Source organism: Oxyura jamaicensis, chromosome 1 (genome assembly GCF_011077185.1).
Source record: "Oxyura jamaicensis isolate SHBP4307 breed ruddy duck chromosome 1, BPBGC_Ojam_1.0, whole genome shotgun sequence".
Classification (NCBI taxonomy): Eukaryota; Metazoa; Chordata; class Aves; order Anseriformes; family Anatidae; genus Oxyura; species Oxyura jamaicensis.
The window spans coordinates 52,227,447-52,248,973 of record NC_048893.1 but is presented as its reverse complement, the minus strand read 5'-3'; the positions used below and the strand labels follow the sequence as shown (position 1 = coordinate 52,248,973).

General features: G+C 40.3%; 1 protein-coding gene across 1 annotated transcript; it reads right to left on the bottom strand.

Annotated features, from left to right (window-relative positions):
• Nucleotides 1–1,004: 1,004 nt before the first annotated feature.
• On the bottom strand, nucleotides 1,005–21,364 carry ST13 (ST13 Hsp70 interacting protein). Its single transcript, XM_035338618.1, has 12 exons — nucleotides 21,149–21,364; nucleotides 17,738–17,795; nucleotides 16,394–16,463; nucleotides 16,227–16,297; nucleotides 15,584–15,650; nucleotides 15,003–15,087; nucleotides 11,565–11,675; nucleotides 10,105–10,207; nucleotides 8,034–8,150; nucleotides 7,307–7,370; nucleotides 6,069–6,169; nucleotides 1,005–2,810 (listed from the first exon to the last, which is right to left on the bottom strand). Exons 1-12 carry the CDS (start codon nucleotides 21,256–21,258, stop codon nucleotides 2,682–2,684), a joined length of 1,086 nt encoding a protein of 361 aa, XP_035194509.1. The 5' UTR covers nucleotides 21,259–21,364; the 3' UTR covers nucleotides 1,005–2,681.
• Nucleotides 21,365–21,527: the final 163 nt, after the last annotated feature.

The window sequence follows — 21,527 nt, the reverse complement described above, 5'->3', positions numbered from 1 at the left end:
TCAAACGATGTAAGTGCACACCTGAACACGAGTTGGCACCTCAGACACCAGGCTGTGCTGGCTGAACCGTTCAGACACACAGTTCAACTGTTTTCAGAGTCAAGCCGTCAGCTAAGCCGATTACTGCCACTGTATTTACAAGCCCAATCCCTACTCTGTGCTGCAATGGAAGCATTAACCTGAAGGAGCTGCCCTTAAGTCCTGGAGCAAGCACCAAACACAACAGTTACACAACAGTCATTCAGCTACTCGCATCCCAAAATAGGAGCTATTATTTTTGCTCTTCTCTGGTGCAGTTAACTTTCTACACTCACACTTCTGTTCAAACCAGTTTAGCTGCTTAGGTGTTAATTGGGCAACCTGGGGAACTGAAATAAGTCCAGAGATTTCTCCAATTAGCTTACCAGATAGCATTAACAGCAAAACTAAACAAAAGCCACACACGAGAAGTCATGGGACGTGCATTCCCAAAGAGACACAAGAATTCAGCTAGCTTGCTAAAGCTAACACTAGAAAATAGGGAGAACATTTTGCTAGTCAGTCAGCTCTGAATAAGGATTACTGATGTGTACGCAAGCAGGTAGGATGCAGAGAACAATTTCTACTAGCTGGGGTAGCTTCCAACTTTTGACTAGTCATTGGTAGACAGACACAGGCAGCTAAGAAGGAGTAAGAGGAAACTGTTGGGAATGAATCTTTTAAGACTAATTCATGCACAGCACATATGCACCAGCCTGAATGAAGCAGAAGCTGGGTTTCAGCTTTTACTGAGGGGTGACCTACTTCAGGTGTCTCCCCTTGGGAAGAGGAGATCAGAATATGACCAACAGCCAGGCACAGAGTAACACTCTATCATAGCTTCAGTTCACTTGCTCATGAAGACAAGCCCTTAAGTACTGAGTTCTGTTTTAAAACACAAGTTCAATACACAGTTCAATTGAAGCATTCCCACACTTAACTTCAGCAAAATAAGTTCCTCAGAAAGTTACACAAACCCAAGAAGCTTTATTTTTCAAAACCATACTTTATTTTTAAAGGCTACTAGAAGTATTCAGAACTATATTTCTTAAGCAAAAAGATTCACATTTCATTCTGCAGGGTCATTAGTATGAGAAAAAGCATTTGGGGGTTTATTTTTTGCAATTGTTTTTGAGTTCCTACACCAATCCACGTTTTAATTAAAAGTGGTAACAACAGTTATGGCTTTAGATACAGAATTACAAAAGATAACACACAAAGGTTGCGACTCAAGTGGGGAACAGACAATTATGATCATTTTTCCACAGAAAGGTAACATTTTAGCTAAGACAAACAGAGGCAACAATGGTGTTTATGGTAGACAAATCCACAGAACATCAACAGCACAGAAGCTGCTTCAAGGATACCCATGCTGTTAATTTACAAGTGTTACAAGAACATTCTGTCTGCTCCATTTACCTCATCTTTTCCTCTGTATTCTAAGCCTCAAAAACATGGAAGTATGAGACCACAACAGCCCCCCCCCCCTTTTTTTTTTTAAGAAAGGGATACAACAAAATATGGAAGACTACAGTATGTGGTGGAGGAAGAGTCATCATCTCTAAACAGACAGCAGGACTTTGGCCAATAAATGTTATCTGTAAGCATGTAAGGACTCAAACCGATTCAGAACCCAGAGCTGCAATTTTGTTGGGTATTCTCCCCATCACTGATTTTTAACTCTGTGTTTACTTGTTCTGGATGGCTTGCGTTCAGTGAGACAGAGGTAGTGATGGGAACAAGATTCCTTCCCTCAAGTTTCTAAATAAATGAAACCTGGTGAGCATGCCCCAAGGAAGGGCAAGTGCAACCAGAGAGGACCTGCCACCTGGGAAAGGACAAGAGCACGAGTACAGACATTAAGCTACTCTCCCATACCCAGGACTGATTAAAAAAAAAAAAGTTACATGAAGGTGCTGGACAAGAATTGAGCAAGTAATAAAACCTCTGTGGCCTCCACAACATGTACTTCATGCCAGGTTGTGCAAAGGATAGGACGGAACCTTTGCTGCACAGTTATGGTAATCAAAAGATGACATTATTTGCAGTACTGCCGGAAGTTCCAGTGTGTAACTAGCTAGCATGGTTACGCTGATAATTTTAATAGCTATATAGAGTCAGTCACTCATTAAAAAAAAAAAAGACGTATTTTCAGACAATTCCTTTATCCAGTTACTTCTTCAGACTTGTCCCACCTTTGCTATTTGCGACTAGGCCAACATTTCTGTCCTAACTGGATTAGGACAGACTTCATCTATTAAACTTCCTTCCTTTTGGTTCACTGAGGAAAAATATCTAAAACAAACAAAAGAAAACCACCACCACCACCCCAAAAAAAGAGAGGTTTTTATTTTATGCTCCTGGAATACTATGATTTCTCACAGGAGTGTTCACTCAAAGGAAACTGCCTTTAATACTTACAATAAAAGGTTGCAACTCTTGGACAAGGAGGCATGGTTGAAACTGGGTCACCTGAATATAATTTGAGTGCTATAAACCAATCACTGAATAAAGTCAACACTTGGGGCTAGAGAGCAGTTCTCCTTAGAACACCCCATTTTTCTTCTTGAGAAGATCAGAGGTACAATGGTTTATTTTATTGCAACACTGGTTAGCCAAATCAATCCTTCCCATCCAGATATGATTTTTAAGAACCAGGGATTTTATGGTTTACTGCCAAATTTGGCAGACAATTTACTGATGAGATTCATGACCTTGGGATTGTTCTGGTACTTGGACATATTTGCTGGATTCTGGGCAACATCTTGGAATGCAACCATAACTTCTGGATCCTGTAAGACAAAAAAAAAAGGGGGGCAAAAAATTAGGGCATTTAAACAAGAAGTCTACAAAAGGTAGTGGTTCCAACACAACCACTTGTCCTGCTCTGCTTTTGACATGCCAAGTCTAAACTATAGTTAATAAATAAGAAAGAAATAAGAAAACTCAAGGAAGCCGTGTATGCTGCTAATGCTGTATCAGTAAACACCAGAGCCATTACTGGACTTGTTACAGTGAAAGTATGATGTGTGAGAAAAGGGATGAGAAGTATTTTTTTTTTTTTGCCCAGAACAGAAGCTATCAAATGTAGCCACAACTATTGGATTATTTCTGTTCAAGTATCTTCAAATGCATCTTGAAGGAGCAAACAGGAGCACTATATGTATATCAAGTACGGCAGTGTAATTATCCCCCCATGAAATAGCTGCTACTCATTCCTTTCACCCCTTTTCCTTCTAGCAGCATAAACTTTAACCTGCTGGACTGTGAGCAGATGATGTGGCAATATTTGGCTTTTGAAAAATGCATCTCATTCTCAGACCGTCATTCTCCACCTCCTCCAGGAAGTCACAACTGGAAGAGAATCTTCCGTCTCTCGTCACACTGCTGTGTCGCACTTAATAAATACATTCACATACATTAAAGACACTGACACTGGTCAAAAGAACACAAACTTCATCTTCCCCATCTAGTATGAGAAGTGTTAATACTTTTTTCTGTGCTGCTAGTACACCTTTAGCCTCTATTGAGTTAGAGTTGTTTTTGCTCATTTTACATGAGCATGTTCTGAACAGGCTCCACACAGGCTGATTCTACATCTCAGCCTGGGAAAACATTTCCACGATAGCAACTTCTGCATGAAAGATTCAAGTTTCCCTTAGTCCAGCAAAAATACAAGCAGCTGCTTATGTCCAGTATAAACTGTAATTTCATCTGTTGTTCTTTCTTGCACATTTAAGTAGTTTCACTGAAGGACACAGCATTCCCTAGACTTCTATTCCATTGCTATCACAGAATTATTCTTTGGCAACCATCAAAACTCAGCTGGTGTTTGCAGAGCTGTCTGTGCTACAATAACATCACCATATATCTGTTGTAGCATCAGACACAGACAAAAGCTGCTTAACAAGTCTGATCCAAGAGTTGCATCTAATAGGTGTGTACTCTAATGAAATCACCCACGTGGTTCAGTCATGTTTTTAAACATATTGGGAACTGAAAGAGTCAAGACTTATCTTTTGTTAGAAGGAACTAAAAGCGTGTTATCTCTCCTTTGAAAAGGGATCTGCAAAGTCTGTGAAAACTAGGATGGTAAAATTCAGAAAACAGGCACTGGATATATTTCCTTCACTTTACAGGATTCCTATGAAAACAGATGGCTTTCACGAACCCAAACTTCCCAAATTTCTGAATACAAAATAGGGTAGAAGACTATAAAGACCGTGCTATATTGTTAAATCTGTGTTTTCACCTGTATATGAATAAAGATTAACTTCTGTAAATATATCCATAAGCAGCCATGTCTAATTCTTTGGTTGCTTCTACAGAACGTAAGCTCAATTTGAAAGCATAACCAGTTAACTTGGACATACTTCAATGTAAGCTCAAGGTGAGCAGTCTCAAAGATGATGAGATAATCACTAATTCAGAGGAGATTGGGAAGGTCTTTAACCTCAGTACTACAGTTTCAGCAGTAACTCACCATGAAAAGCCTCTACACGTGGTCAGCTAAAATAACACCTTAAGATTCATGATTTGGGACAGACTTGGGTGAATCTGTATATTTTTTTTTTTGGCAAAACCTCATAAGCAACCTCAGTAACAGCTGTCAGCTACCATCATCCTTAAACACAATCCATAGCTGCACTGAGCAGAAGCAAGTCAAGCAGTAAAAACTACTGGCTTTTAAGACTCTAACCTGCACTGCTGATACAGGGAGGCTAAGAATGTAGGCAGACATTTCAGGAAATGAAGGTAGTGCAGACACAGAACAAGCATTAAATAAATCACAGCTAGATTTAAAGTTCGTGCAAAAGTCGATGAGACACTCAAGGCTTAGCTAACAGGTTCTGCAGAAAACACTGTCAACACATGTTCTTACAACAGAGTACTACAGTATTTCAGGGTATACATAATCAGCATGCAATGGAGCCTTTTTAAAGACATGTGGCAAGCACTTAACATTTAATTGCACTTTAAAGCTGTTTTCAGCAACTCCCATTTCAAAGGCCTGTACTACAACATAAATGAGCCAGGTAATGAATGCAACTGCATTTTTTTGTTTGTTCGTTCGTTTTTGTTTTGGATGGTTTGGATCCAAGACAACATTGCTGCCATAGCAGCTCAGGTAAAAGGTGCATTTCCAAACACTAGCAACCACTGAACTAGGGTAACCCATAAACTTTTGCATAGAAAGTGATGCCTTTTTAATGATTTCAGGGCATACCAAGTAACGGTCCCTCGTGATGCTTTTATTAAATGGCTATCATAGCTGCTCAATGACCTGAGAACATCACATAACTCTAGTTTAACCAGAGCAATCCAGAAAAATATAGCAACAGGCTTTTATACGGGACCACATTAGCATGCAAATACAACTACACAGCTCGCTTTGCCTAGCCAACCTAATGTTGTCAAATACATTCTACTTACTTAATCTGCTGGAATGCTTTTCTTGTGTAAAACTAGTCATGACACTGAGCAATTAAATAAATGAGCTATTAATCAAGCCCACTGGGGAAGTAGGCTTTCTGAGCACGAATTCTGAAAATGCCGAATGTAGAACTATTCTGATATTATTTTGCCTCTGGCAAAAAATACTTAGGCAATTCTCCTCTCGACATTACTGCAATATGTTGCATTGCAACATTAACATTAATTTGTCATTTGCACACCATTATCTCACCATAATGTGTATGCATTCAAAAAGGAGCAAGTGAAGTATGCTGTGTAGAAAATAACTGTTCAAGAGACTCAAAAAGGATAAACCTCTTGCAGCATACAATTTTGTCTCTTGTATGCAAGTACAGGGTGGGGGAAGGAAGGGGACACAACATGACACCTTTAATTAAGGTCCTGTCAATCTGAAAAATACCTAACAGATTCCAGACAGTCTGGTGCCACACATGCACAGAAAGAAAATTTCACAACAGAAATAAGCAAGCACCCCCCACTGCTCTCCAGAAGGTCACATCTTTCTTCCCTCAGCTCACAGGAGCTGTTCCTCCCTCATTCAGAGCATTTAGCTTTGATTTTAATCAAATACTCACCTGCATGGCCGCCAGGACTTCTGGATCACTGAGAATCTCATTGAGACCTGGCATACCTGCCATTCCTGGCATACCTCCAGGCATAGCCCCAGGAAATCCACCTGCAAACCCAAGACAAAAGAATGCATGATGAAAAACATTTAATTCAGCTATACAGGAGCTCACTGATAGAGACCAAAACGTACTTGTTTTGCCACACCTCCAACATCAGGTCTTCCACGAAGCTACAGCTGCTCCACTGAATGCAAAGCAGAGGCATTGGTTTTCTGTCTGTGAGGGCCTCCATCTTATTTCATATGTATTTTTAACCCAATGAAATAGGAGGCTTGTAATTAGTGTGAGGACCTAGCACCTTGTACACAAATGTAGCGATTTTCTAATTAACTTAAATCAGGTACATCTCAAGCCTAAGAAACAGATTTTTGAGTGCCTGGGGTGAACAACTCAGGACTTAATACTACTGATTTGCTTTTGCTCTAGGCTCGTTCCAAGTTCAGTTGGAACTTTAGGTTTGGGGGTGAGGTGGGGTGGGGAATCCCTGAAACAGATATAGTCTCTGTTTGCTTTCTCTGACAAGCTGATGTGGTTGGAGCATGCACTCAGCACACCTCAACTACAATTCAATTGCTTCTCCCCAACTTGTTATACTCAAAAATAATATGGAAAGGCTGATCTTCATGGAACTATTGCTTCTCCCCAACTTATTACACTCAAAAACAACACAGAAAGGCTAATCCTCGTGGAACTGTTCAAGAACTGCACTGCCCCCTTTGAGAAATTATTCTCTTCAACAATAGCTTCCAAATATCACAGTTTTCCCTAACACTCAACCAATTTTCAGCTTTAAAACTATTGTTCTTAAGCAAGACAGCTCCAAGCCACACTGAGAAATTTATAAAACATTTTATATTACTTTTTCAGCACATTTTAAGCAAACATTGCATCTTTGTTTTCTCAGACCTAAATCTTTTCACTCTCTTAATCAATACTAACTCATCTTCCCTGTATTTACTACCCAGCAACTACCCAGCTATTTGAGAGAAAGAATCTGATCCTCTTCCCACTACTGCTCGAACAGTTATTTGTAGATAAGCTGTAGATAAGTTAAGCTTCTTAGGAACATTTTTCTCTCAGTCTTGAGAAGAAACACTATGGACTGTGGTCATAATACTGCATATGGAAAAAAAAAAGTCACTGCTACCTCTCATAAGAAGTAAACGGTGCTTAAAAATACAGACCTGGGAAGCCACCTGGGAAACCGCCAAATTGAGCTCCTCCTGCCTGTCGTCTTGCTTCTTCCTCCTATAAAAGAAAGCACATCATTCCACAGAGAGCAATGGAACTGCAGCCTGTGTTGTACTGATCAACTGGTTCTAGGCAGAAAAACAGCTGAGACTGTTTCATGGGAGTAGGCTACAGCAATAAGCAAACGTGGTTTTGTATGTAGTGCAGGACTTCAGACAAGAAATAGTGATCTACTCTTATTTGTTTCTTCTAAGTTATGCAGAGTGTGTTTTTGCTAAGCATGAACTGCATGATCAGTTTTAGCCTATTAAATTTTAAAATATATCAGTATAGCTGAAAAAAAAAAAAAAAAAAAAAACACAAACAAGTCAACTGTGTCAGCAAGTGAAGAAGAAAAGCAAAGGATTATTTTGAAATTAAAGCCTCTTACTCTGGGAGATGTGGAGATGTAAGTATTAAGTGAAAACTGTTCTGGTATGGTCAAACAGTAACTGAATTCTTGAAATTGTTACATTAGTAGAGATACCAGAACCCGTCTTCATAAGCAACAGATGCAGTACAAGGCCTTAATCTCCAGAATTTATTATTGGTCAAGTAACACAGATAGAAAATATCTCCCTAAAATTTAAGATTTAAAAATAAATTTTCCCATGCAATTAATTTTAAACAAAATAACTGTGTCACTCTCCACACTATTAATATTAAAGCCTAAATAATCACCCTCTGTGCTCTCTCATGCTCCTCTCGTGCCTTCTTCACTCTTTCCATTCTTTCCTTGATTTCTTTTTCTTCGCGCTTCCGTTCATATTTTCGGCGATGTTCTGCAATTTTCTGAGCCTGTTACAACACAATACCAACATTTCAGGTACGTTCTAGTACACCACACAACTTATGACAAGATAAAATACCTGCAAGGGAAACCTTTATTTATTATTATTATTATTATTATTATTTTTAAAAAAAAAACAGTTCTTAAAAATAAGATTTGAGTTCACATCCTAAAAGCCCCTTTGTGTCAGGGAGCATATGCTATTTCCTCTCTACCACAATCAGTTATTGACATATACTAGGCCCTTGTTGGATTCACCAGACCCATGCGCTCTAGTCTAGTGCCTTCTTCCTGTAGAGCTCCAGGACTTGCACCATAGTTAGAACTTAAACACGTTGTTCCACATTCCTTCCTGCTTTTATGCTGAAATATCAGTTCTTCCAGGGCTAACACCAAAGAATTGCCCACAAAGACAGGAATTTTCACTGGTACAATAACAGGAAGTGTAACTCCCCCTGCACAGACACGCTTGTTAGACAGTGCTTTTGCTGTTCCAGATGCCTTGGCAGCATACACAGCTGGACTCGAGCAGACTAAAGAAAACCTGAACCAAAGCAAGAGATGGCACATGGGGAGCAAATTGGCTTCCTATCTTCTTCTCAAAAGTATCAACTCTACAGCCCCCGTGGAGGTGGCCAGTTAACAATGAACTCCCTAAGCCTCCTCAGTCAGGGATCATCTTAATGATAGAATACTAAGTGCAGCATTCTTTTTCTGAAACCAGAACGTATCCTTATATAACACTGCAAAAAAAAAAGTTTGTAATTTTACAAATTGCAGAGCTTTAATACCATACATGACAAGTATCCTGTAACATTCCCATTATATATTAAAAATAAATCAAGGTCCAGGAACAGAAATACTATTACAAATTATAGCTGCAAGCCTCTTTTACACACAGATACTCTTGTGTTCTGAAGTTTCAACTTCCTTCACAGCATATTTACCTGCTGTGACATGGGGGTCCTTCACGGGCTGCAAGGGGACAACCTGTTTCACCATGGTCCTCTCCATGGGCTGCATGGAAATCTCTGCTCCAGCAGCTGGAGCACCTCCTCTCCTCCTTCTTCACTGACCTTGGTGTCCACAGGGTTGTTTCTCTCACCTCTTCCCCTCCTCACACCTCTCACAAGCTGCCACACAGCATTTTTTTTTAAACCCTTTCTTAAATTTGTCATCACAGAAGTGCAACAGGCTCAGCTTTGGCCAGCTGCAGGTCTGTTTTGGAGCTGTCCGGAACTGGCTCTGCCCACCACAGGAGCAGGTCCTGGTCTCTTCTCACTGAAGCCACCCCTACAGCCTCTCAACCCCAACCTCCTGCAAACGTTGCCACGTAAACCCAACAGAATGCAGTAGTTGCGATATGCATTCCATGAAGGACTTTAAAGGAGTATGTAAGACATGAAAAAGACAGCCTACTATCAAGTCTTGCATGTGTTACACAAAAGTTCTTCATCAGAACAATGCTGGGGTCAACCACCTGAGAAAAGCTGAAACCCAGTCTCACAGAGATTATGCTGCCCTCATGAGGTATACTACTGAAAGTAACACAACCAAGAATACTTTGCAAAACATGATTAGGATGAATCTATGATCAGTTTGGAAACATTTTAGGGATAAAAAAATCCAGAACAGCAAGGGAACACTGTGATAACAAAATGCTTTTAGCCTAGATTCTAAAATGCCTGGCTAACTTCAACTATTTCAGATTTTTCTATTAAGATGGAACATATTGTTTCATAGTTCAGTCATATGCCCAGTCCCAAAAAACCTAATTTGCAAACAGAGCCATAAACAGCTGTGATTGGAGACACAGAAGCATTTATAAACTCCGTTTGAAGTGTCAGATGAACGCTGATGCTGACACGTGGACATTCCTACAGCACAATGAATATCACAAGAATTTCAAAGACACCACTAAAATAAATAGGAGAGGGACCTCCACTACCCCTTCCCACTTACTCTTGGTTGCACCTCCTTCAACATGGCACTAGCATCTTCATCGTAATCCAGTTTACAGGCTAATGCAAGATCATGAGCAGCCTCCTCCCAGTGACCCAGAAGTCTGGAATTCAGAAGAAAAAAGCAAACTGAACTCTAGGTATTGCTCAGGGTATTTACAACCATGTGTCATTCAGTATTTTTTCTGCAGCTATGGAGACTTATAGAAGTTTCAAGTTAATAATCAGAGTTTTCTGTAACATATGATCTATGATGCTATGGAGAGTATTTGCTTGCTTCTTCCACACCTTTACTATGATGGTTGCATGAGGCAAAACTCAGTAAGAAAAACTAAATCAGCTAGTGGCATCCCTTGCTACAAACAGCAACAGTCTATCAGGGAGAAAGTACCCTGTATATAAACATGCAAAGCACCCTAATAAACGTTCTGCATCGCTGGGCGAATGCTCAACGTGAAATTACAAGGTCAGTGTTCTGTACAACTCTACCCCACTGCTAAATCAAGCTTACATGCACCTGGTTTACTCAGCACTTATACATCCCTGCTAACTGCCTGCACCAGGTCTTAGTTGAAGAGGTCATAAAAGCTACTGGGCAGCACTACTTCTTTATTCATTTAGACAAACTTGTGATAGTCAAAGGTTTAAGTGAATGATAAGGGGTCAAAGCACTTCAGCTGACTGACAGGGGCATTAATCCAAACTCTGCTCCAACTTTCTCATTCTTAGGCTTCATGCCATTTATTAAAATTGTAGACTTATTAAATAAACACTGTTCAGAGTAATTCATTTATTCATTAGGAGTTCTGTTAATGTTTACTCCTTCCACTTTTATACAGAGTGAAGGAAGCATCCCATTATTTTTTGGCTGACGTATTTTCATTTCAGAAATAATTTTAACTACAGTTAGGGGAAAATCTCACTGACCTAGTGCTATTAAAATAATTACACTGTTTGCTTAATACCACTCTTAATTTTCAACAATTGGTTCCTTTAATAACCAGACAGTTTAATTTACTACGTAAAGGAGCTCTAGGATCCTATGGAATAAAGGCAGCAGATAAATATTCAGAATTATAGGTTAGTAAATTATAACTGAGCCAAGTAAAAAACAAGAAAGCCCACCAAAATAAAACCTACTCTCCTGCAGGTCACAATCTTTAGCAAATGATTAAAAAATGCTTTACAGAATGACACTAAGTCACTAGAAGATGGCTTATCAAGGAGAGGAGTAAAAAAATAAGAGTGTAGAAGGATTATTCTTAAGTCAACATCAATAAATCACCATCATCCTTTTTTCTTCTAATCCATATACTCAGCATAATGGTTTCTTGGCTCAAGAGCACTGCTCTCACATACAAGACAGACAGTTCACAGAAAAACACAGAAAATAAAAGCATAGACAAGTTGTTCCCTCCCAAGTAAGTAAAGAGAGTATCAAGAACATTTGCAGTTCACTACCTATGTGCTTTCCCCCGCCATTTGTAGGTCTGTGCTGAGTCAGGATTAATCTTGATGGCTCTGTCACAATCTCTAATGGCAGCGTTTGGCTTCTGTAGTTTCACAAAAACACTGCAGGAACAAGAACGTTTATTGTACATATTAAAATGCCAAGTTACTAACTTAAGCTGGAAATAATTTTTGATGACTAACAGGCGAGCTAATGAGATACATTTGAAAAGCTGAGTTCAAAAAGATTTTGTAGCGATAACAGTGTCAGTGAAATTCAGTTTTCCCCCCGATGCTATGTGAATCATTAGCAGAAAGTGCAAGTATTCAACATTCAGACTCGAGCCTTGCTGATAAGAATGACTTTAATGCATAAGGAAAGGATAAATGTAAAAAGCAGTTTGATTTCATGCTGTTTGTGGTCTATAGCCAATGGCAACTACCAAGTTAAACAAAACAAAGCTAGTATTACATGTTCCATGTTACATTGTCTTTAAAGTAACAGGAAAAAAAAATAAAGCACTAACTGTCACACCAAGGTTCTACCATTTTCATGCTCTCTCAGTCCCTGTGACAGGGGGATCCTTGAACTTACAGCACCAGATTTCAGCTGATCTCACAGCTTGCTCCTTAAGTCCCTCCATACAGAGAAGTCAACAAGCACAAAATCAAAGACAGCAATCAAGGAAGTAACTGAGATGTAACATCATCACACTGATGTCTAAATCCACACTGGACCTCAGCTTGAATTCTTTGTGAAATTTTGGTTCTGCTCCTCCATCTCAAAGACAGGTAGTAAAACTGGGAAAGGTCCCAGGAAATGCAACAACATCTTAAAAACAGAGTTGCTCTCTCCTACACAGGGAAACAGGTTAGGATCCTACAGCCTGGTGCAGAAAACATCCAGAAACAAACCAAGAAACCACCAGAACTTGAGTCTGTAAAAATCACAAGTAGTAGAGAGAGCAAGAACAAGGAATCTTTAACAACTGACAGTTCTTTTACATACAAGAACCACCAGACAAAGGCAACAATGGTAGCATAGGCAAAAGAAAGGATCATATCCTTTATTTTAGTTCAGCTTTCAAAACCCTTTGCAGAGCACTGCCAATGCTAATCTGTATTTGTTCAGTGGGAGATTTGATAAAATTATATCAAGACAAAAAAAAAGGCACTAAACATCAAGAGCTGTTAAGTATAAAGGCATAGTTTTAAATAAGTAAGCCTATGAGCTATGAACCAAAGGCTGAAAAAACATGACAGAGAACTGTCACCTCGGTTCCCCTTTTCATATGCTATTGGTACATAGACACCTGGGATTGGCAACTACCAAGAGACACTGAATGCTGGATGATGTGGACTGTTTAAGATCATCTGATACAACTGCTCTCTGTGTTAGGACCTGGACTATCCTTCAGAAGACTACTTGTTATCAGACATGGCCACTGCCCAAATACAAGTTGTTAGGACAAGTAGTAAAAAACAAAACAACAGAACACAGAACATGCAGCATATGGAGAGCTGCTGGCTTTGGATTCTGAAGTAATTCAATCACAGGCTTGCTATATTTGCTACAACACTTTAATGACACATGATCATACTCTGTATTGGTAGTTTCAGGGAACATTACCTACCAAAGAGCAAGATCATTTCAAATCGATACAGAAGGCAAGTAAGATACATTAATCAAAGGCTTGATTCCAGTTTGGGACTGCAAATTGTGAAACTGTCTTTACCGGCAGTGCTAGCCAAGAGAAGCCTATCATAATTTTAAGGGTCTTGCTCTGAATGAAGGATTAGCTGGGATGTTCATTTGCTATGTAAAGGAAGGTCTTCCATTATTAATTGCTATCAAGAGCTTTTTGCTCTTGAAAATAGCAGAGTCAAAAAAAAAAGAAAAAAAAAAGAAAACCCACACAAATCCAAAAAGTTAGCCTGATCCCCTCTCAGTTAAGGCTAATAACAGCAAGTTTTAAAATATACAAGCATATCAGATCAATAATTAGGGCAGTATGTCTATCTCTGTATGAAACACTAAAAAAACATTCCTGAATTGACAAAATAATCAATAGTCAAGATACTCCAAGTCAGAACATCTGCCCTTTCACATTTACTCAGAGGAGAAAACAAAAAGGTGCCAGCAATTACAGAGTGCCTGTAACTTCATCACTAAAGCTTGTTATAGAACAAGCACAAATTCACACATTCTCTCCTAGGAACAAGCACACGGACATCTCAAGGAACTATCCCAAACTTACGCCTCACCAATGAGTGAGGCTCCAATGCTGCTGGCTATGTTAGAATATTAACAAACACAAAACAAAACAAAAGAAACAAACCCTTAAGCAACAAAAAACAAAACCTGAGTCCACCAGTGACAGATTACTCACAGCACTTCATTACTCACAGCTGCTACACTCTAAGTTTTACAATAACCTAGTATACTGTTTACTCATGTCTGTAATAGAGGAAAATGACGTCAATTCTAAACTTCTCCTGATGCTTACACTTCTCATTGCTAAAAAATCCCAGCACTGAGAAGATACAGCACTGTAACAGGTTTTAAAAATGTTAACTATGATCACAACAACAACAAAAACAAAAGTACTGCGGTACACAGAGTACACACAAAAACTTGGATATAGAACGTACAAAAGAAGCAGGCATCTACCTGTCAGGTGTAGCAAAACAAAAGAGCTAAAAAAACACTGAGCAATCACGTGAAAGTCATCAAAAGTTGAAAGGATTCAATTTTATCTTACTATAAAGATGATCTATTGAACTATCAATTTATCCATGCTTAGTGACTTCTTTTTGTGCAAAAAGTAAAGGGAAAAAAAAAGGTCCGTGGGTACTTGTGCTTCTCTAACATGTACATTCCTGGCCTTCCACAAAATTTAGGAAGATAAATGTTTGTACATCATAGGCAAGGGCTACCACAATGAAATTTGACAATATGCCTGTAACTCATCATCTCCAGTCTGGTAAACGTAACTTGAAATAAGGCTGATGTTGAGAAATAGGTACGTTCTGCTCAAACACAGGACCACTGAGCAGAAATAAATCTGCTTCTTTCTGTCAAAAAACGTAGGTAGCAGGCATAACAGGGTAGAATTTACCTAATCCATTTAACTTTGTATCTAGACAGGACATAATCCTAGAAGAGACTTCAAATGTTTCAGGCATTTGTGAACCAGCATTATTCTAATTCAACACACCGAAAGGCATAAATTACCACAATTTTAGTGTGTAATTTTGTTATTTAATCTACTATCAAGGCTCTTTAGATGCTGCTTCCGCAAATCCCATTAATCACACACAGAAAACGTACAAAGTGTACTTTTCTTTCTCTTCTCTCGTTTTAAATTTACGCAGATCTTGCCAGTGTAATTTAAACTCTTTAAGGGAATAACAGGCAGAAACGTAAATCGCGAGTTTATGACGACTCACCTTGCCCTCTTGGCATACAAGATGGCCAAACAAGGATTCAGCTTGATAGCTTCCGTGAACAAGTCGACAGCCTTCTGAAGTTCACCTGAAAACAAGTACCAGTAAAGTTTCCATCATTAGGAAATTATTTAATCCAAGTTGCCAAACCTGCCTTATCCTAAATGGAAGATTATCAACAAAAGAAAATCCAGTTTTCATTCCTGCAATGTTATTGACGTACAAACTCCAAAATGCACGCTGGAGGGTTGAGGAGGGGATCTTTTCCAAGTTAAATTTGTACAGTTGACTTCATATGCAATCACGTAGGAAGTACACAGCTTTTCACTGCATTAAGACAAACCACTAGAGACACTAATCATAGTACGTAGGGAACTACTGTAACAGTCAGTTTATAATTAAGATGCTGCAGTACTTCCCCCAGCGGGGGAATGTCTTCCACATGGGGAAGACATTAAAGCCTTCACTTCACGTCCTAGCTCATTCTGGATATCCAAGAAGGTTTGTTTCTTTTTGTTTTATTTTTAAAGGAGCACCAAACATGACGTCCTTTAATATGTACTATAAAACAACAAATACATTACCTTCACTTAGAGCATTGATAGCTTCCATCTTCTTCTCATTAGCTTGATCCACCATCTCTTCAGTTACCTAAGAAAATAAGCAAACAAAATGACACACATGCAGACAGAGAAAACCCAAAAGCTGTAGAGCCCAGGCCAGAAGTACCATGCTGAGAGAGCACCAAAGACGGCAGCTGCAGTTTTCTGTCTCTAAAATCTTTTCATTTAGGTTTAAGTCACAGTACTGAAAACATGATCTTTTTTGCTGTCATTTTCGAGATAGTAGTCACCATTATTTTAGCTGGAAAACACGCTTCCGAGTGTTCAACTCGGCCGAACAGCACTCAGGAGAGTGTTCAACCACCTTCTGGTAGCTGAATCGTGCCAGATTTCTGCAGATCTAGTTTTCGTGTGTGTTTTAATATTTTTGCTGTTGTTGTTTTTTCTGACCTTATTTTTCCTCACTGAACTTTCTGATGGACTACCCTTGACAAAGAAAAGATTGTTGTTTTAAACCAGAAAGTTTTCTATTCAGGATAAAGAGATCCAGAACTGCAGCTGCCTACCTAGCTAACGTAGTCTAAATTTCCCCCTCAGCTGCTATTCTTGACTAAACTCTCTCCTTCTTTCCTACTGCCACAGCCGTTGAAGGTATTGTGCTTACCTCCACGTTTTCATCTCCCATTTCTTGAGGAGCATCATTATCTGGTTCAATCACTCCCTCATTGTCGATTTCTGGGGGAAAAGCAAAAAGCAAGTTTAGACTCCATCTACAAACAGAAGACTTCTAGAATCACGTTCTAACTATGATATGCCATCTATTTTCCACACCTAAGTCACTCTCTTCACTTTCTGGCTCAGGAGATTTAACTGGCTCCTCTGGCTGTTCCTCTGCTTTGCCCTGAAAGAGAAATGTATTTGTAAGCACACATTATTTCTGGCTGATATTCTACTCCCAATCTAATAAATAGCAATGCATCAGAAAATACAAAATGAATCTGCAAAGCATATGACTGCTCTGCAGCTGAACAGTTATTTTTAAGACAAATCTCCTTTCCTTTTTAACTCCTCTGAGATTAAGTCTGTCACACACACATGCAAATAATTCGGAGCCCAAATCTTTATTCATGAATTTATATTATTGGTAAAGCCCATCCTTCAAACTGTGTAATTCAATGACCAAACACAATGATCCAGATAATACATACTTTAGAATCAGTGTTGCAATGAATCCTAGCTAGCCACTGCAATCTTCCTGCCGTCCCTGACGCATTCTCTGGATGAAAAATTCTCTCAATCTAGTACTATTAAGCTAAGGTCCTTCACAAGGAAGGATAAGCTAGCATCAACCAATAAGATATTTCTTTATCTGTCAAGGTCAGAGATCTTTGCTACTTATACATACTTAGAATAGCTTTCCACGTTTTCCTATCAACTGTTAATTACTTCACTACTTTCCTGTGAATCCCATCACTTAGAACACCCTCCTTTATCACAGACATAAGCAGTTTGCCTTCACATTCAGCATCGCAGACTATACTCACTACTTACACTCCCAGAGTTCTAGTCAGCCATTAATGCAAGCAACCACTGTCTTGTTAAACGCAAAATAAGATCTCTTCTGCTTTTTCCAAGAGTAATTTCAAGCTTGGAAAAATCCCGCTATAAAAATCTATAGGCCTGATTTATTATCTCCCTTAAAACAATAAGAAACAAACAACCCACACCCACTTCTTTCACAATGCTGTCATAAAAAGTTGACAGTTTAACTGTTCACTTCATTACCTATTGTGCTTCCAATACTTCTTGTCATGCAAAGATTATAATTTGAGCCACTAATGACAGCAGAAATGGTCTATAAACAGACCATGAGAACATTAAAAAAAAAAATAGAGTGTTTGCCATTTGCATTGCTGAGAACATCAGGCATTCAGGATTAAGGAAATGGAGCACAGTAACAACTGAAACAAACTAGAAAGCCATCTGTAACAAATCACTGTCTGTGACACCCAATGGGCTGGCTTCAGTCTGCACTATCAAAATTATTCACCCCAGTGTATTCACCCACACTATTTAGGTAAAGTTTAACATCAAGTTTTGATTCTCTCTTCCTACCCAAGAACATTTGAATGCCGCAAAAGTTCTCTTGCAGTTACAAAGTTCTTTATACCTCACCTTACTTGTCTCGTCTGTGGAGGTGCTGGCTGGAGCAGGTGGTATTGTGCCTCCCATGCTTTTCAACAAAACAAGAGAAAAAAGAAAACAGTAAGATAATCAAAATAGTGGCCCATATTTTGATTCAAATCTGCTCAAATCCTGCTGATAATCTCAGCTTTCTGTTGTGATAGAAAACATGGTGATCCAATTCACTGTAAAAGCAGTAAAAAAAAGCACACAGCCTCCGTGATTTCACAATGTAATGTAACGTACATTGGGTTTCATGGCTCTTTCACCTAAAACTTGTACTCAAGCCCATGACACATCACCCATCCATCCTTTTTCACAAGGAAAAGTTGTCTTTTTGGTGGAAACAGATTTTTTTCCTTAAAATATAAGTTTTATTTTAAGTCAGAACTAGATATTATAGCTATTATTAAAACCAGAATTATTTCTGAAACAGAGCTCAAAAAAGTTAAGAGAACCCTAGTGGACTAAAAAATGTCTATTATCTTGGTTATTTTTGGCCTAAAATGTTTATATAATTAAAAGAAATGAAGCTGTTTTCTATGCAGCGTTTTTTTTTTTTCTGCATTGCAATATTCATGCCTTTCTAGGCAAGTTGAAGAGCACTTGTACTTTCACTGCAAGTTTAAGAGCATTCTCTGTATAGCCAGCATTCTCTCAATATAGAATAAACTTCTATATTCTATCAACTTTGGGTAGCAGCCAGGAAGAAGTACAGGCTGAATTCTCCAGCTGTTTCATGTAACATCTAATCATATCTAATGGCAGGCTGCCACAAGGACTACCATTCCCATCCATTCTCTGCCCCACTTTCTCATCTACGGATAGATTTCAATTGCTCTGCCCCTACACACTCCAAAAGGAGGAAAAAAAACACCACAAAACAAAACAAAAAAAACAGAAAACAACCCAACGACACTTGAGTCCATCAACTCAACAAGTTCAACCAAGTCACTGACCAAACAACTGGTTTGACGTGATGCAGGGCAGAGGGGAAGGAAGTGGGCAAACAGGCAGGAGAAACTGGAAGGGCACATGAGCGTTTGCTTTCAGGAATGAGTGCAACCCAAAACCACACAATTTGGGAGAGAAGGTGGAAGAAGGAAGGGGAGGTGGCAGGATTCACAGGTCCTGGCACAAGGACCTGCAGCAAAGGGCAGGTCAAACAGCACTACACTACTTCTAGTCTACATCAGGAGAGCTGTCAAGAAAGAAGTATCACAAGTTTCAAAGAAAGGCATCTTCTGAAGCTATCACAGAAATTTACACGTCCCTGGTATGCTGACATTGCATTATATATGTTATATTCCAAGGACTGAACAACTCTAAGCTGATAGATCATGAGAGAGCTAGGCAAAAAATACTGCATGCACAGTAACTGCTCCTCCTAATTTTTACCCTTGCAGACTGACGGTCAGCTATACAATTCTCTACCCTTCCATAACAATCAAAGGATTTTCATCCTAGCTTCCTGAACAAGCAGTTCAAGAAAGTTGGTCGTAATTCTGAAAAGAAAAAGAAATGGGGGCTGTCTAGGGGAGCCTTGGAACTTCTCTTCCGCTGTGCGTCCGAAAAGCCTGCAGGACTCAAGTTTCAGAGCAATTCCAAATTATTGGTCTCGAGGTCAGCTCGTTTTTAAGTCTGACACCTTGTTCAAGGCTGAAATCACCTGGTCAGCCTTCTCTACTGTCTTCACATCCCAAAAGGTACCCTTTCCAAGCTTAGAACTCTCTGAAACATGTGCATGTATGTTAAACATATATACATGCACTTTTTTTTTTTACATGCATCTATATATATGCTATTTCACGATCGACTGAGGCTAAACAGTTTTAGTCCTTGAAAATTCCAAAGCAAGTTCCTCTAAAATCATTCCTTAAAACAGTTGTTGGTTACAATGGTTAAATGCATGGTAAGGACATGCAAAGCTTGTGTATGTTATTTAACCTCGATGCTATACAGATACACACGATACTCTTGTAGAAAAATGCAAGTTTTTCAGGAAGAAAAGCTCAGGAAAAGCTGAGTTGCAACTCAGGAGAAACTGAGCTGTACAAACTGTGCACAAAAATATTTGGAATCGTGGTTTGTTAAACCAGTTGTGCAATCCTGGTGACAACTCCTGGGAAGCCGTCAGGACTCCATTGCAACAGGGACTCCAGACTTCTGATTGCGGTGATGAGGAGCGCTGCTGTTATGACTTGTTGGGAGGACTGCAGCTGTCATTTCTGCATCCACTTTTGGCACTCACAGCAAAGTTGTCTTTACAGACTAACGAGAATCCAAAAGGGTCAAAATCTACTTGAACAAAACAGTAAGAACAACAAAAAAGGCAAAAAGCCTGGTATGTGAATGACGGTTTCTGTGCTTTACTTTTAACTAACACTATTGTTTCTTTTTTTAAAGCACATTCCCCTTAATGACTCATTTTCTAACAATTCACGTCAAAATATTTATATTTGTATGCAATTCCAAAAAAAATGACTTGAATAAAAGGGATGTCAAAACGCCTTGCAAACATTATCGTGCAGCAGCACACGCTTTCCACACAGCTAGACAAAATAAAGGCTAGAAGATAAGTGCGTGAAAACAGCAGAGATGATCTAAGGTTTCTGATGCAACACTAACAGCTAGCTAGAAATGAAGTTGACTTATTAATTAAGCTGAAATTGGCTCTGACTCTACTAGCGGTTAGCATCATTTTGAAACGCGGAATAATTTTCGTTGGAAACGTTAGCTTTAAAATAAAACTCCGCTGAGACTTTCTGTTGCAGAAACGTAAGAATGGGTTTCAGTACCCTTTAGTCACTGCTCCGAAATCATTTGCAACCCTGCCTTGGTGATTACACCCATGCGTTTCAGGCTCAGGTAAGCCTGATGGATATGATAAAAGACGTATGTATCGCAGATTCAGGTAAGCCTGACGGATAGGACGAAAGCCACCAAGTTTCCCCCCACCTGAAGCCAGGCTGGGATAAGCCCCAAGCAGCTTCCAAGGAAGGAGCAGCCCTCATGGCTGCGTGTCCCTGTCCTGCTGCAAACAGCCCTGGGTAGAGGAGGGGGAGAAGCCCCAGCTTCCACAGCTCGACGTGAAAAACGACTTCTGATTGAAATTCTGACGTGAAAAACGATTCCAGTTTCCCGCTCCAAGTACGTAACTCACCCAAATACCTGAGGAAAACCACCCAGATACCTGAGGGAATGCAGGAACTTTGGGGGGGCTAGAGGAGGCTCCCCTTCCGTTAACCCTTCGGTTAACGCGTTATAAGCCCTAAAACCGACCACCCTCCTCTCCCCTTCCCTGCCCCTTCCCTTCCCCCCTTTCCCCTCACCCTTCCCCTCCCCTCCCCTCCCCGCGAGCCCGGCCCCCCCCCGCCGCCCCTCTCCCCCTCCTCCCCGCACCTCTCGAGCCACTCGCGGAGGAAGGCGAGCTCCTCGGTGTGCAGCAGGGCCGGGTTCTGCTTGCAGAGCCTGACGAAGGCCCGCAGCTCGCCCAGCTTGCGCGAGTCCATGGCGGAGCGGAGCGGCGCGAGGAGGGGAGGGGAGGGGGGAGGAGGCCGCGGGATGGCGGCCGCGAGCGCGCGCCCACTTCCCCGCCCGGCCGCCGCGCGGCGCCGTGGAAGCTTCCAGCCCGCCGCGAGGCCGCGCCCACCGCGGAGGCCCCGCCCCTCCGCAAGCGAAGCCCCGCCCCCCTCCGCAAGCGAAGCCCCGCCCCCCGCGCCGTGCGCCGGCCCGAACGTTCTAGAAGCGGGGTGGCCGCGAAACGGCCGGCGGCAGTCGA